This window comes from Histoplasma capsulatum, assembly GCF_000150115.1.
Source record: "Histoplasma capsulatum G186AR genomic scaffold supercont2.6, whole genome shotgun sequence".
NCBI classification, from domain to species: domain Eukaryota; kingdom Fungi; phylum Ascomycota; class Eurotiomycetes; order Onygenales; family Ajellomycetaceae; genus Histoplasma; species Histoplasma capsulatum.
In genome coordinates, this window is record NW_025544806.1 from 810,126 (window position 1) to 825,716 (window position 15,591).

Sequence of the window (15,591 nt, forward strand, 5' to 3'; positions counted from 1 at the left end):
CTATTCTTGCACTTCCTACTAGCTCACGATTTACCCAGTCAACAGCCTGGTTACAAGTTATCTATCCCATTTAGGGTTTATGAAAAGCAGAAATGAAGCCCGGACTGGACTCCATGCATGAAAATTACAGATTTTAAACATGGAAAGAAGCGCAAGCGGGGACGAATGATGATAATAAAACGGTGTGCCGCGCCCCTCCCCCCCTCGAGTCCCTCCTGCTCTTCGCCCTGTGGACGAAAACGAGGCGTCTAACATCTTACTCTCTTTTCTTTTTCTAATTATTTTAGCCTGCATAAAGCCTTTCTACTTTAAATTCCAGAGCAGACTATAAATATAATCGAATCCCGCTTTGTTGCTAAAACCGACTCGTCTTTTATCCTGATACGATAGTATAGATCGGACCCTCTATTTGCAACCCGTCACTGGTTAAACAACAAGAATACTGCACAAGCAAAGTTCCGAGAACCTGCGCGATATATATGAATAGGATATCTATCCAGGCTTCTTGAACAAACTATAAAAAAATTGGTCTCTTTCTTCCAACTCCTTGATCTTGCCATGCTTTCTTGAGCTTGCTCGGATAGCTATTCGTACGGCAACATATCTCGTATATCGGAACTCCCCACTGGACTCATTAGCTCTTTTGATTTATTCCTCACCTCTTGCGTTGCTCCAATTCCAGTCCGTGAACTTCGACTCCGAGCATTGCTTGCCAGGTGCAAGGCTCATTCCTTTATTCTAGCCTGGTCCGTGAGCGATCTCTTTTTTTGATCGGGCATCACATCAGTTTATTGCCTAAACCCTACCAAAAAAGGCACACACACGTCATCTGATTCCTCGAAATCTGCATTTAAGAAGAAAACCACCAGCGTTCGAAGTGCTCTATCTCCGTGGGACGCCAATACTATTCAGAAAACTCTTTCTATTCTGCACACAACGACTAACGACCAACGAACTTCGGAACAAAAGCTTTCTCCAGACGGCGAGGAGAGCACAACAATGGAGTACAGGCAGCGAGGATCCCTATACCTTCCTCAATCAACAATCGATTCTCAATCCTCACGAATATCCATCGGTGCTCTGCTAAATCCATCCCGGCAAACCTCCGACTCCTCTTCCCTCCCTCCAACATCTCCCCGCCCGCACGATTCTTACCACTACTACCATCGACAACAACACCAAAACCAAAACCAACACTACCCAGAGTCTTATGGACAATCGCATTACACCTCAACCCAAAATCCCACTAGTAGCCACCCATCCATAGAAAGTCAAGCGGGAGTATATTCAGATTCCCATCAGGCCCCGCACTCCGTTTCCGCGAATTCTTCTCCGGGACTCTACCCGAGAGAGCGCTTTCCATCCGTTTCAAGCGGCTCGTCCGCAATTGTCGAAAGGCGGCGTGCGCCGCGACCGAAATATGACGAAGAAGAAATGTACTTCATCTGGTACCATCGTGTCGATCTACACCAGGAGTGGAAGGAAGTGCGTGAAAGCTTTAACGCCCAGTTCCCTAATCGCCAACGGAGGGGGTTCCAGGGTATCCAGTGTAAATACTACAGATTCATCAAGGAAAAGAACTGCCCGACACTACGAGAGCAACGCCGCAGACGGAGCGGCGGCAACACCGGCGAAAACGGCAGTGAAAACATCAGCAGTGGGAGTGACGCGAATTCAAGAAACGATTTCCATGAGGATTTACCGCAATATGGGGTTATTAAGTGGACGGAAGTCAGGTTTCCGTGGATGAAGGAATGGCATACTACGCAGTCATGAAGCTTATTTATTTTATTTTAGCATTTCCCTTTTCTTTGTTTCTATTTTCTAAGATTATAGGCTGTCTACGCTTTCTGGCAATCACATATATATCCTGGACACTTTGCTTCCAGTTATGACATCGAGTTTTATATTTTATTGCTGCACGACTTTGTTTAACTGGCTGTTTTGAAGCCCTTCGTCTTCCCCTCCCCCCCCTTTTTTTCATTTTATGTCTGAACAACTAACATTATTGCCATTACCGGCATTACGACTCTCTCGACTTTAAACGGATATGCCTTTTTGTTTGGGTTTTCTCTACTTACTGGGGTGGGAATGACTCGGGACCGGTACCAGGATGCAATCTATTCAGGTGAATCGTAACTTCCGCAGCAAGCGAGCCCAGGTAGTTGGAGCAACTTTAGACCACATATTCATATAAATCATGAGTGGTGTCGGCAGTGGGGTATGTCTATCGGTTTTGTGCTTCCTGTTTATCTCTACGACTTCTCCCTTTCGTTTCACTCTATGCTGTCTTATATATGATGATTTCTACGCTTTTATTACTATGTTTAATTTTCTATTCTTTTCTTTTAAACTTCTCTTTTAGTTCTTTTTGTCTTCATGTGTATAATTTACCATCCCTTCACTTTCTACATACAGTTATACGTTTACCTACCATTTATTTATTTACTTTTGCTTTTTCTCCTCCACTTGATGTATACCCCCAAGCGGATGTTCCCATCCGTCTTTCACTGCTGGAAAACATCTTCCATCGGCTCCATGGGCTGTTTCCACAAATGGCCCGCTAATCTTAACCCAGCCTTTGGCAGCTTGACCCACTTCTCGTTTAACCCCCGTTTTCCACCGCCTAGAACAGTTGACGGACCCCTCAGGCCGCCCACTTTTGCTCTCCATCGGCTATTTCTGTCTCGGAGAACTGACAGGGCCTGAAGATTCCTGTTTCGGCGCTCGCGGCTACCCCGGATCGCAATTTGGCCCCCAGCCCCTGGTTAATCGAGAAGTCTTGATATGATCGTGTTTTTATTTGGAGACCGGGAAGCAGGAGAAATCAATGGATATCCCCCAGTTTTTCCTCTCACAGACCCAGATGCTCTTACTTTCCGAATCCTTTTGAGAGGTCATGGGTCTCCAGTATTTGTTCAATCTACGTCCCCTATTACCCCGATACATCTAAAAGTGCATCATATGGCCTGTGTCACATTAAATATAGAATACATGAATATATATATATAACTGTATCCATAGGATAGCATGCTTCTCTGTGTGATGGCAGCTCACACATCCTCAGGTGGTGTCCGAGCCAAACCCATTCCCCTTCCCGTTTCCCCAGGTGCCGGATATATCCCCTGTATACTCCGCTTGTTTTTGAATACCAGAACAACTTAGTAGGATACTGTGATAGTTTCTCTGTTTTATTCGGGATTGTTTATGAAACCATTGCCGCTTCCACTCACCACCATTCCTTTGATGCGGTATGCATCAGCCCCCTCTAAGTCAAAATTCCACCTATATATAGTAACGATCTGGCATTTGGGAATCCTATCTGCTAGGTTGTAGCTGAATGGCCAAAAACCAGTTGATGAATACTATGCAAGTACTAGTACGTGGAAGTACATAACCACAACCCAATTTGGTCGGCTCGAATGATCCAACCCTTGGATTTAACCCCCTGGATCGTCTTTTCTTCTTACCACCGGATTTGACGCATTGCAGGCGGCGCTCAAGTCACACTCACCAAGAAACAAACCCCATTTGGCCAGAATGGGCTCGAGCCTTAAGTACTTCAAAAGTTATCTGAGCATAAGTCCAATATGGTGCAACGACCGTCTTCTGATACCGGCCCATGATGGGGTGGAAATGAGCCTCTGAAATTCCGCCAGGATCTCGCTCTCTCTTTGTTATTTTTTATTACTCCATTACGGGAAAAAAAAAAAAAAAAAAAAAAAAAAAAAACAACTATTTCGCGCGTGTACGAACTTCCTTTGCAAATACCACCCTCCTTCGGTAGGATTTGTCGGCGAAGGATGTAGCTCCCAGCACGTTTCACAGAATACCTAAATAAAGCGCTTGATATCACCATCCCAAGGATACACTCAAGTGGAAGCCGCCAGGGCTGTCATTAGCGTTCGGATTTTGGGGAAAATTTGCACGTTTAGCGCCGCCCGCCTGAAACAGCGCAGGAACCCATATGCTGTCAAAACCGATATCAAATCTTCCCGAATAAAAAATAAAAAGCTCGGCTTTAACGCCCAGTTGCGTCAGCTATTAGCTGCCGCATCAGTAAGTAAAAATAGAAATGGAGAAACATAACATGGTGGAGAATATAGAATGGAGAAGGGAGAATCCCCCGCAAATTATTTTCCCCTGAAAGATCGAAACTTAGAAACAAACAAATATCAAGTAGCTCTTGAGAAACATCATGAAAAGTAAGTTTTCTCCGCCGTTATCTCCATCCCGCTGACAAAAGAGTGAGGACGGGTGCCTTTGAGAAACATGGAATAAGCTGGCTGGATAGCTATTCTTTAGAAGCGCAATAGGGATTGTGGACTCCACGTACATGTACTGTACACATACTACCAGATCATTCCAAAGGGGAGGGATTTAACTGAACAAGGCTCACTCCTGCACGGACTCCAACAGAGCAATGGGGGTGTTGTGCATCCAGTGTGGGACCATATCAAGGGTAGTCAACATGCATGGCTGCCAGCTAGGCATGCATCTGTAATCTGTGAATGTATTTTCTAAACATTCTGCTTCTTCTTCTGTTTTATTCTCTTTCCATCCTCCTATTATTGCATGGTATTGAACAGTTTTCACACGCTGATTAGTTTCAGTCATCAGTAATCACCTGTGTAGTTTATGAAACTAGAAACATGAGGATTATTAGTATTATTTTTCTCTTTTCGCGGCGCGGATGCCTGCTTTCAGCTGCTCGATAATAGCTCTCTAATGAAGTATGCAAGTAAGACGCATTTTGTTTTCATTTCATCGCTTTTTTAAAAAAAAAAAAACAAAAAACAAAAAAGAATACGGTGCTGAGAATCCTTTAGAGTACTCGTACTAGATAGTATTTAGAGCTTTTCTGCGTATTGTTAGATGTGTTGTAACACGCCAGTTTCTCCCATCTTCGGAATTTTTTATTTTATTTTTTTTTCCGTCGAATCTTGAGTTGACCCATGCTTCGCGTAGGGCGTTGTTGCGTATGGAGCTAGGATATAACGATAACGATTTAGAGTGTGTAGCGCGGACGTCATATGTGTTGTTGTTGCTATTTAAAGAAACCCCCATTCGATCAAGCCGCGATGCAAGCGTAGTAAGCTCCGACGAGATCTAGTTAAGTTCGTTATTATTCGCGGGCATGTTTTGATATCAGACGCCAACAAATAGTTCTATATATATATATATGCAGAAACGAAATAATTGTTCTAGAAACAACAGCTGGCTAGTTCGCCCCGCCAGCAGCGACGAAAACTATCAGAGGGGGTTTTTTTTTGGTCATTGCTTTGGGAAATTCTTCAGTTTTGTTTTATTTTTCAGTTTGCTTGTCTGTGCTGGGGCTGACAAGTTGATACAGATACCCTAGCGGTTTGAAAAGAGGGAGAGAGGTCTTAATAACTACTCAAGTGCCTCAAAACGCTTCTTGATGCTGTACGGAATGCACAAACATAAACCCACTGAGCAGAGTTAAAATATATATATATATATATGTATATATATATAAAATTTGCCATCACGTGAATTCAGGGGAGTGGTAATCTATGGATGTTGGGGCTGTACACAGTAAAGCCGGACACAAAATATCCGCCCCGACAATAGCCATTCCCGGAGCGTTAAGTAACTCGTATCGCCGCGTCTACCAGAATTTCCCGAAGTCAATATTTAAAAATTCCCACAATGATAACAAAGTATGATATGCCCTCCTTATACTATAGCCTCCCCCATGCCTTCCTTCTTCCCTGGGGGACATAGCACTAAGCCTGCACGCCCGGAATCCTAGACATGTAAGCATACGAAATACGTCTGCAATTTTGATATAAGTAGCAATGACTATGCTTTGAAGTGATGTGAAGCCAGCCGCGGAGAGACTTGGAGACTTGGCTGGGGCAAGACCAGATTACCAAAGAAACCGCGCAATCCTTCTAAAATATTTCTAGTAATCGTCATCAGAGTAAGCGCCATTGGAAGCACCACATCCATACTCATATTTGTCATAGTCTGCATCAAACTCCTCGTCATCGGACGCATTGCGGCGATAATTCCTGTACGCGGTATTGGTGTTATCGAATTGATCGTCGAATTCAAGTTCCTCGTCAGGGTATTCATTTGCCGGATTATCCTCAGCTATAGTACCCGAGAATAGGCGTTAGTTAAGGAGAAATAGCTGAAAATATACTCCCCAACAGACACGCAGGGAAATAGTGAGACAGAAATTCAAATGAAAATAACGAGGTATTTGGAACATCGAAAATCTTTCTTCTAGCGAGTGACAAAGGGGCGAAAGGAAAGCGGAAAAAGCCTCCCCCTCAAAAAGAAAAATGAAATGAAATGAAACGAAATGAATAATAACGTACCATTAGAATCTTCATCTTCCGAATCCCACCCTTTCCCTTCCTCGTCCGATTCTGCAAAGGATTCCCAGAAATGAAGATCTTCCTCCGTAATTACTACTACTCCAATGTCTCTCGGCGGGCCTCCGTTTTCACTAACCCACTCGCCGTTAAGAAGGTGGGCAGTGTGTGGACCAGCAGTAATTTCCTCAATGGGGCGCCTGATAAACTCATCGTAAACGTAGCTGTCATCACTGTCATCATCACTATCATGGTCGCTAGCTGTTTCAAATGTCGCAATCTGTTTTTTCGCTGGTGGGATAAAGCTTTGGCGATTGACATCTACCTCATCGTGTTGGTTTGGTTGCCCAAGCCTTGAAGAATCGGCAGATAGTCTACCATCTTTGGCATTTGCTGTGTCACCATCGTCACCTGCTCCGTCAAAGCGCGTGCCTGATGTCCCAGGTGAATCACCGGTCAACTTCGGAACTCGTGGGGGGTATCTAAGAACCGGTTTGTTCGGGGAAATTCCAACGAACCGGCCTGGTTTTCTTGGTGGAGTTTGTGGAGCAGGCTTCGGAGAAACTTCAGGCATTTCGGTGGCATTAGTTAATTCGCGGGCAAGCTCTGCCAGCTCCGTTGCAAGTTGATCAGAATCATGGTCCCATAAGCTTGGATCTTCATGTATGGACTGAGCACTTTTCGTATTCTGGGCTTTATCTCGAGCTTGTTGCGCTCGATCGAGATATCGGGATGCTTTCGATTCCTCCCTCCATCGCTTTTCAGCATCGTTGACAACAGGACGTTTTCTTATATTAACAAAAATCGTTGACTTTTCGGACGCGACAGTTGGCTTTGTGACGTTCTTAGGAGCTGTAAGTTGTGTCTCCTGATGGTCGCCACTGACTTTCACTTCCTCTATCTTGCTTGCTAGGTCATCCAATACAATCGATGCCCTCGCATCATCTACTTGATGAGATCTTTTTTCAATGACTACAGCCCTGCTCTTTACCCGATCGCCTCTATTCTTAAGTACGCCTCCCGAGACCTTGTGCAGAAGCTTTTGGGAGGGGCTCGCAAAATCTCCACTTGGAGCGGTTATATGAAACCGACGTAGAGCGGAGGAAGGCGAACTTATGACCGAAGAGGACCCAGAGCGATTTCTCACCGGAGAAACAAACGGTTTTGTAGCAGGTGAGGCTCGCAAGACTGATGACGCCGGTGATAATGGAGGCAAAAGTTTTTTGCCCAAAGAACCTTCCTTCTTGGACATAATTTGCCTGGTTTTGAGCTCCGATCCTGGAGCCGTAGCTCGTACAGCCGGCACCCCATGACTGATATTAGACGTACTTGCTGACCTGGGGCCTTTGATATTCTCCCTTGGAGAAGCTCCCTGCATTGTGCCCAAGTCAGTCTTGGGACTAACCCCTTTATCTGGCCTTCGCACAACACGCTGAAAGCAGAAGTCCGTGAACCGCCGTTTGGGTTGATGAGTCTGAGACTGAATATCTGTTGACCAGTGAGTTAGAGGGGGGAGGGGGATTCTCTAAAGATAGAAACCAACGGGCAAACATTGAATTGTAAGGGGGGAAAAATGAAGCGAGAGCACGAGTCAGCATCTCAAGACGCTGGTTCGAAACTCGAATGCCTCTGAAACCACAAAACATGAATCCCAGAATTTAGGACACAGAGATGGCCAAAGAGGCTAGTAGAATTGTTGTACCCAGGAATTCCCACCGGCAACTCAATGTGTTGCAAGGCACACATTGAAATTAGATTCAAAAAACAAAAGAGTATCAAAAATATGAAATCACATACACAGAGTCTCAACAGGTTCCTCCTCTCTCCTCCTTTTGATTCGAATATGCTCGGGAAGCAACGACATGATTTTCCTCTTTTCGCTTCCTTATCTTTGACGTGTTGAGAAAGAGATTGTTCCTCCCTCCGACTGCCCCGTCTCAATATGACGTGCCTTCCACCTTCAATACCCCCAGACGATAGCTATTAAATGACTTGGACAGATACCGTAACGGCCTCCTAGTAGTGGTAGAGGTTAAAAACAAAGGTTTCCCACGGAAGCGAACTCTTCGGGAGGCTCCCAAGAAAAAGCTAATGGCCAACTGAAAGGAATTAAATGCTGCAATGGGTTCCATGCATGAGATACGCAGTAACGCGGGTGCGCAGTACGTGGGCGTGGGTGTTTGGTAGATAGTAGCCAAGCCAATTCACTTCTCAACATCCATTCCAGAATTGAAACATGTGCAGGACAAAAACACTAAATAGCACACTCTATATCGAGACGTTGTGTGTTTCTATCGTGAAAAAAAGATATGAAGAAGATGGAGGAGTTTCAACTTCGTTGAAATATAAGCTCCGTTGAGTCTTGTTGATGTTGTTTGATGTTGATCCTTCCTAGAAGCAAAATGGAGATGGACGAATCTGATATATCACGTGGTAGAAACCTTTCAACCTCGGCCTCGCCTTATTGAAAGCGAGAAGGCGGGTGAGCGTACAACAAAGGCCAGGATTGTTTAATTATTTTTGTATTTTTGTATTTATTTTATTTACAATTAACTACGTTGTATTTTGCTATCAGTAATTATGTATATGAATATTATAACAGTGAGGGGAAAATAAAGGAGAAGGTGGATATCAAGGGTAAACGAGGAGAATAAATATTTATTTGCCCCTTGCAGGCCATTCATTCCATCCATCGAACCTCCCTTGAGCAGTGTGTGATGAATGAAAAAAATCTTAGTCGATTACCGTTTCATTTTCTCCCTAATTCAGAATCTATCCTTCGGTAGTAACCCCGGCCGCCTCCCACACATTAACCTCCGAAGGGCAAAATAAAAGAGCAGAACCACTCCAATTACAGTGGGTGATGATGGTGGTGGTGGTGATGATGATGATGACGATGACAATGCGGATGCAGCAGCAGAAAGACAGGAAGAAAAAAGGGAAAATAATAACGAACAAAAAGTATTAAATAAAATTCTCGAATATGGCATCGTAAAATGGAAAAATGGTCAAGGAAGCAAAAGAAAAGAAAGAAGAAAGTAAAAACATAGGATAAAGTGCAATAAGCAGGTTAAGAAAAAAGGGGTATGCAAAATGAAAGTTTTAATGAAATAAAAAAATGAAATAATAAAATAGCCAAATAATCCAAGATGGGGCCGTCTCGTATCTCACCTCGCTTGTCTTTAGCTTATTGCATCACAGCGAATTGAAAAAAAAAAAAAATGCTGGTGAATCGATTCGAAGTCAGGAAAGTGGCGAGTCGAGATAAGCATTAAGAGGAGATATATTAGATTAAAAACGGATGATGACAACGTTGGCACTCGGGGGCATCACGAAAAGATGATAGGCAATATTCGAAGAATGAGATCAAAATTTAAACAACATAATTATAAACCAATACAAGAATGGGAAGATTAAAAGAACAAGAAAGAGAGTTAAGGAAATAAAAATGAGATAAAAATTAAGCCTTAGATAATTAAAAACCAAAAAAGGGAATACAAGAAAGGAGAACGAAAGCGCATGGAAGCGAAACAATTCCAGGTCGACTCGGATTCTGAAACAGTTCATTTCGCTCCGATCTCTTCTTCAGCCCAGCCAGGGAGAGATCCTTCGTTGGAAATGGACAACCCAAATCCGTTGTGGTTCAACCCACCTAGCCCGCCACCGAAACCTGAAAAACTTCCCTGGGTTTGGTGATGAGACATTCCACTCCGGTGTTGGTGCGGTTGGTTTGAGCCCTGACCGAAAGCCTCTTGCGAAAAGGACGGGAGGCTGACAGCGCGGGAGTGTTGCGATCGTGGGACACTCAGGGAATTGCCGCTAGTGACGCCGTGTGTCGAATTTGGTGTACCAGCAGAAACATTCAAAAATCCGTGAGTGGATCCTTTGGACTGATGCATCGAGTTTCCATTTGGCAGGTCATTCGATCCTGCTCCGTTATAGAGGGTGGCTTGTTGATGGGCTAGTGCCTGTTGCTGCTGCTGCTGGAGGGTTGCCAGAGTAATAGGGTCATTCATGCGATTTTCTTGTTCCTGCGCCTGTTGCTGAGAGATTTGGTTCAGATAGAGCGTCAGGGGATTGTTGCTTCCAGCATTTAGGATGGCAGATGGAGTTGCCGCGAGTGGGATTTGCCGACCGTGCCCATTTTGCGAATGTGAACCTGTGGAGCCTGGTGCTGGAGATAACGCTGGCCTTGTTGGACTGGATTGAGATCCGTTTTGTTGCAGGTTCCCGTTCAAAGTAGGAGAGGACTGATTACCATCTCGGTTCTGGCCATTGCTGTTGATCTGACGGGGAGGGTTCCCGCAGCGATCCTTTCCAAAATTGATTTTGAACCGCTTGTATTCCTCTCGGCTGCGCATTGCCTCAATTGCCTTGATGGCATTCGCAATGTTGGTGAAGTTGACAAACGCACAGCTCTTCTCACGCAAAGCGTTGACCAATTCGATTTCACCATAGGAAGAGAAATCTTGGCGTAGGCGTTCTTCGGTCCAGGTTTCATCCAGGTTACCGATGTACACATTCCGGGATGCCCCACCACTTACTGCCAATGCAATGGCAGGAGGCAGGGCGCCGGAATGTTTGCCCCAACCAATTTTAAGCCGCCTGTTATGGATCATCAAACCCTGCAAGTTGCTAAGAGCATAAAACGAGGCAGCAGATGTGGGGTCAATAAAGGTGACGAAACAAATATGTTTGTCGGGAATGTAGCGGATGTGGTGCAACAGGCCGCCCCGTACGACGTTGCAAATCTCCTCAATGGTTGTTTCAGGGTGAATATTTCCTAAGTAAACGGTCCTATTTCCTAGGTTGTTTACACCACCGGCGCTAGTGGCAACTGCGGCTGCTGCAACAGATTGCTGGGCCAACGCATTCGAGATCAGATCACGATCAGCCGAATTGAGGATATGAGCATAACCTGGAGCGATCCCTAGATACTGGGCGGCATTTTGCTGCTGGGTCTTGGAAACATAGGCGCAGCGATCCTTCCCATAGTACACGCGTTTTGGTGCTTGCCACTTGGTCTCTTGGGGTAGTTGGGTAACAGCTTTAATTGCATTGCTGATGGACAAGAAATGCACGAATCCAATCGACTTCTCCTTGACGATCTTTATCGTATCAATTGGGCCAAATTTTCCCAGATCTTCACGTAACTCCTCCTCAGTAACATCTTCCGCGAGATTCCCTAGGTAAACGTTTCTCGAGGCTCCGGATTGTTGGACCGCCAATGCCACGGAGGTTGGAACCTGGGAAGGCTTACCCCAGCCGATTTTGATATCATTTCCCTTGATGGCGAGTTTCTTCAAAATCGCATCAGAGTGGAAGTGAGTGGCGGAACTGCTCTCCAAGAAAGAGATAAAGGCACAGTTTTTGTCTGGGAGTAGCCGAACTGACTCGATCTGACCGCTACGAACATGGCCGAGGATCTCCTCTGCAGATGTTTCAGCGGGAAGGTTTCCCAGATAAACGGTCCGGCTAGTTCCTGAGATGATCCCTGGGCCTTGGAGGGAGACATTCGCGGCACTAAAAGCGGCATTCGCAAACCCGGGGAAAGAGCCAACAGGAGATTGAGGACCAGCCATGAGCTGGGAGCCATTGAAGCCATCTGGTGACATCAGGCTTTGGTACAGCTGTGGCGAGAGGGCATTCTGATGAGCCTGGGTGGGGCTTCCCATCTGGTTCTGGTTCTGGTTATGTCCTGACCCGTTAGTCTGGGGGAAACTCTGGAATCCGGTGAACTACTGGGGGAAGCGAAAGCAGACGGCGTGCCAGGTTGAAATGGACTTCCGAGAAGAAGCTGGGATGGAAGCAGCGGTGTGAAGTTCATATCGAAGGCAGCCGTTCCAGTGGCAGACACTTCTCCAGGATTTTGTCCATTCATACCGGTATTGATGGAAGGGATATTGGCTCTACGAGAGTTGCGATCGCCGAAACCCACGTTGTTTGAGGCGTATGCTCCGTGAGAGAAGCCAGTGGCGTCAGCGCTCATATTAGGGAGTTTAGAACCGGGTTGCTGCATTGTTGGGATTTGGCGATATGACGGGAATTCTCTTCGGATATTGGCCACGACGGTATTATCTCGTATCCCGGTTGATATGGTCGTGGTGAGAAGATATCAGCTGTTCAAGTTATGATTCTGGCGGCTTCAGCCGCAGGAGACTGGAACGAGAGGAGGTTTATATAGTAAATGCAGTCGCTTATCGAAGTTAAAGGAGGAAGCGAAGAGGATCGAGTGCAGAAAGCTGAATAGCGACACAGAATATTAATTAGTTTAACTGTAGAATGGGTCCCGCATCGTGAGCATGGAGCAATGGGAAGAGGCTGATATGAGAATTCAATCTCAAATGGGAGGGGAGGTGAATGTGGTTGGTACCTTCACCAGCACAGATTCCCCATACAAGGTCAAATGAGATAAAGAATCCAGCCACGATGGGTCCTTTCGGGAACGGGGTGTCCTTACCTAGATCCAGAGTACAACACCACGTTCTCGTTTGTCGGGTTTATGAGCGGGAATCACATCCAAGACAAAGGATTTACCAGAGCCGCGTATATCCTCCAGAACAGTGAGGGTTTGGGAGCGAAGAAGCAAGAGAACAACGCTGAGATCCCAACAAGTGAAGGCCCTGACAAGGGATGTAATTCCGGTCAAAAAAGCGAAATACCAATATATATATGTGACAGGAAAAGGATGGTATGGTATTATAGGAAGCGGGCCAAAAAAAAAAAAGAGATGAAAAAATTAAATGAACAAATTAGCAAAAGGGGAAAAAAAAAAGCACCGGAAAAAGAAAAAGGAGGCTAAACGAGCGTCGAGAAACGAGAGCGGGCACAATGAACGAGAGTGGAAACGATGCCGGAGCACCAATATAAGGATAAAAAGAATAATCAACAATGTAGAGACAGGTGGAGAGAAGAAGATGAAGAAGAAGAGAAGAAGATGGGAGGTGGAGCGAGGTGGAGAGGAGGAACTGGAATGAGAAGAGAGAGGCTTGTCCCAGCGAAAAGGAGAAGGAGAATACCGTTTGGTCAGGAGACACCGTATGTTTGCAGGCGCATTTGACCGTATTGGCCGTATTGGCCGTATTGGGCTGTTATTTACCAGGGCAACCTGTCCCCTGCGGGGTATTTTTGGGCGCCAATACCAAACCGCCGGATGCCCGTTGCTGCTATTGCTGCTGTTGCTGTCGCCGCTGCATGAAATCAATTTACCCAGCCACAGGATACCGGGCTCCCCTGGTCAGTGGTTGCGATGTGTGCAGAAATCTGAAATCTGTTGCCCGTTCCATGCCTTAGTATTCAGCGTAAAAATTCGTACTGAAAGAACAGCATCTTGTTCCTGCACACATTCACTTGTCTAGCTAATAAATAATTCCCGACCAAAATACGCATGGACTCGCTGTTGGCCCAGCCATGACTTTTTGTCCCTCCAGATAAGCTAGCCTCAGGGGAAGAGCCCTGGATCCGTTGGTTCAGAAGGCAGAGGTACCTGACTATGATCAATACGGCCTAGTGTTATTCTTTTTATATTTCAAGGTTTCTTATTTTACAGGCGGCGGTTTTATAACCCGTAACGAGTGAGAGTTGCATCTTCTGCTGCTCGTGTGGTTGAAAGACTTCTTCCTTATCTTATTCTCCGTCTTCAGCCTGAAGATCGTCCACCCGCTTGCAAACCGACGGATAATTCTATTAATGTCAGCATCCAGAGGGACCTCTTTCACAGCTCCGGTGTCTCTGAAACAATGTGGGGTGTCTCAGTGTCCCTGCGTCCCTATAGCTCCCATTCATTAATCCATGGATGGAACTCCGCTGGAGGACCGAACTTTTTGAGTTAATCGATGGAGGAGTTGGAACTTGGATTTGTTTTGTTATGGAAGAGACAGGATCCCTTTTACCAAGGGAGCCAAAATCCAAATTCCTTAAAATTTTGAGAGATACCAAAAGCTTTTTGTCCCGACTTTACGGGAAATAAGAACAAGCGACGGTCAGTTTTCTACAAATGAAACTGCTTCTGCGGCCCCCTCCTTTTTTTTTTTTTTTTTTTTTTTTTTTTGGTGAAATTGGAACAATGACGTGCCTTGTATATATCATGGCCAACCCGCACACACATTTGTTACCATTTCACCAACTATTCCATCTACATCTAGGTATCGGTTAGCCCGAATTTTCTAGAACTGTTTTAAGGCCCTCCCCTCCCTCTCCCATCCCCGCACACACATCAAATATGCAACATCATTCCGATGTTTTAAAATTATGCACCGAGAAAATCTGGGCTCGCAGCACTTCCTTATGCGGCTGCTGAGCGTGGTGGTCTGACAGGCAGGGACCTAGACTTGCGCTTATTTCCCAGTAGCAGTTTCTGTCTAGTATTATCCGATGCGTACATAGGTAGCAACATGCATAGGATGTTTGGCTTGCTATCCACATGGGAATAGCATATGCCTTTATTTTATTTATTTTATTTTCTTTATTTTTCTTCTCTTTTCTCTTTTCCTTTTAATTCTATTCGTCGATATAGTTAGTTATTATGTCAAGGATGATTCTGCCAATAGCTACTGCGTATCCATTCGAAAACATCTTTTACGGGAAGATACACATACACTAGGTACAGCTTCCATCGCCGAAATCAGCTGCAGAATGGATGGATGACGGGGTTTACCCTTGCTTTTGCTTGATACAGACTACAAAATATAACACTTGTGTGTCCGAATTCTCCAACATGGGGGAGAGGAGGTAAAGATCCATCTTATACATGATAGGGAGAAGTCGGGAATCTTTCATCTTCCTACGTGGCTGGTCCCTTGCGCTGTAGCAATGCACAAGCAACCCCCGCCCCCCAACACTGGCCTATCCTCTCCTGTCCGGCTTCATCATACGCAGGGCGCTCTGTACGCAGTATATATCACGATCAACATATTGGAACGTTGGAATGTCGATCGACCGTTGCTTTTGGACTAGCTAACTACTTTGTGTGACTAAAGGAGTACAAAAAAACTACTCCGGCATCTCGCGCGTGGTGTCCGCGCGCAACAAGAAGAGAACTGTTGTAGTGTGTGCATGCAGGGGTGTAAAATATCTCTGCCGCGCTTTGTGTTCATTCATTTCGTAGGTTAGTTAGCAACCCAAAAAGGGACATTCTGAAGTAGAGGTATGTACTGTACTGCATAAACAAACTCTCATCACACTCGCAGGCCAACACTGGGGACCTGCGAACGGATAGCGCAGAGTTCATTTACTTTTTTTTTTT

General features: G+C 45.3%; 4 protein-coding genes across 4 annotated transcripts; 1 reads left to right on the forward strand and 3 right to left on the reverse strand.

Moving 5' to 3' along the window:
- Window positions 1–355: 355 nt before the first annotated feature.
- HCBG_04978 (uncharacterized protein) lies at window positions 356–2,137 on the forward strand (the record flags this gene model as incomplete). The annotated part of the gene is made up of 1 exon (XM_045432027.1): window positions 356–2,137. One exon carries the CDS (start codon window positions 1,000–1,002, stop codon window positions 1,774–1,776), a length of 777 nt encoding a protein of 258 aa, XP_045287239.1.
- Window positions 2,138–2,507: 370 nt separating this feature from the next.
- On the reverse strand, window positions 2,508–3,624 carry HCBG_04979 (uncharacterized protein; the record flags this gene model as incomplete). Its single annotated transcript, XM_045432028.1, has 4 exons — window positions 2,508–2,764; window positions 2,877–2,949; window positions 3,234–3,336; window positions 3,515–3,624. The coding sequence occupies 4 exons, from the start codon at window positions 3,622–3,624 to the stop codon at window positions 2,508–2,510; spliced, it is 543 nt and encodes a 180-aa protein (XP_045287240.1).
- Window positions 3,625–5,929: 2,305 nt separating this feature from the next.
- On the reverse strand, window positions 5,930–8,211 carry HCBG_04980 (uncharacterized protein; the record flags this gene model as incomplete). The annotated part of the gene is made up of 4 exons (XM_045432029.1): window positions 5,930–6,120; window positions 6,351–7,719; window positions 7,753–7,835; window positions 8,145–8,211. 4 exons carry the CDS (start codon window positions 8,209–8,211, stop codon window positions 5,930–5,932), a joined length of 1,710 nt encoding a protein of 569 aa, XP_045287241.1.
- A 1,699-nt stretch (window positions 8,212–9,910) lies between these two features.
- Window positions 9,911–13,074, reverse strand: HCBG_04981 (RNA-binding protein Nrd1; the record flags this gene model as incomplete). The annotated part of the gene is made up of 3 exons (XM_045432030.1): window positions 9,911–12,045; window positions 12,087–12,589; window positions 12,808–13,074. The coding sequence occupies 2 exons, from the start codon at window positions 12,364–12,366 to the stop codon at window positions 9,911–9,913; spliced, it is 2,415 nt and encodes an 804-aa protein (XP_045287242.1).
- Between the last annotated feature and the right edge of the window lie 2,517 nt (window positions 13,075–15,591).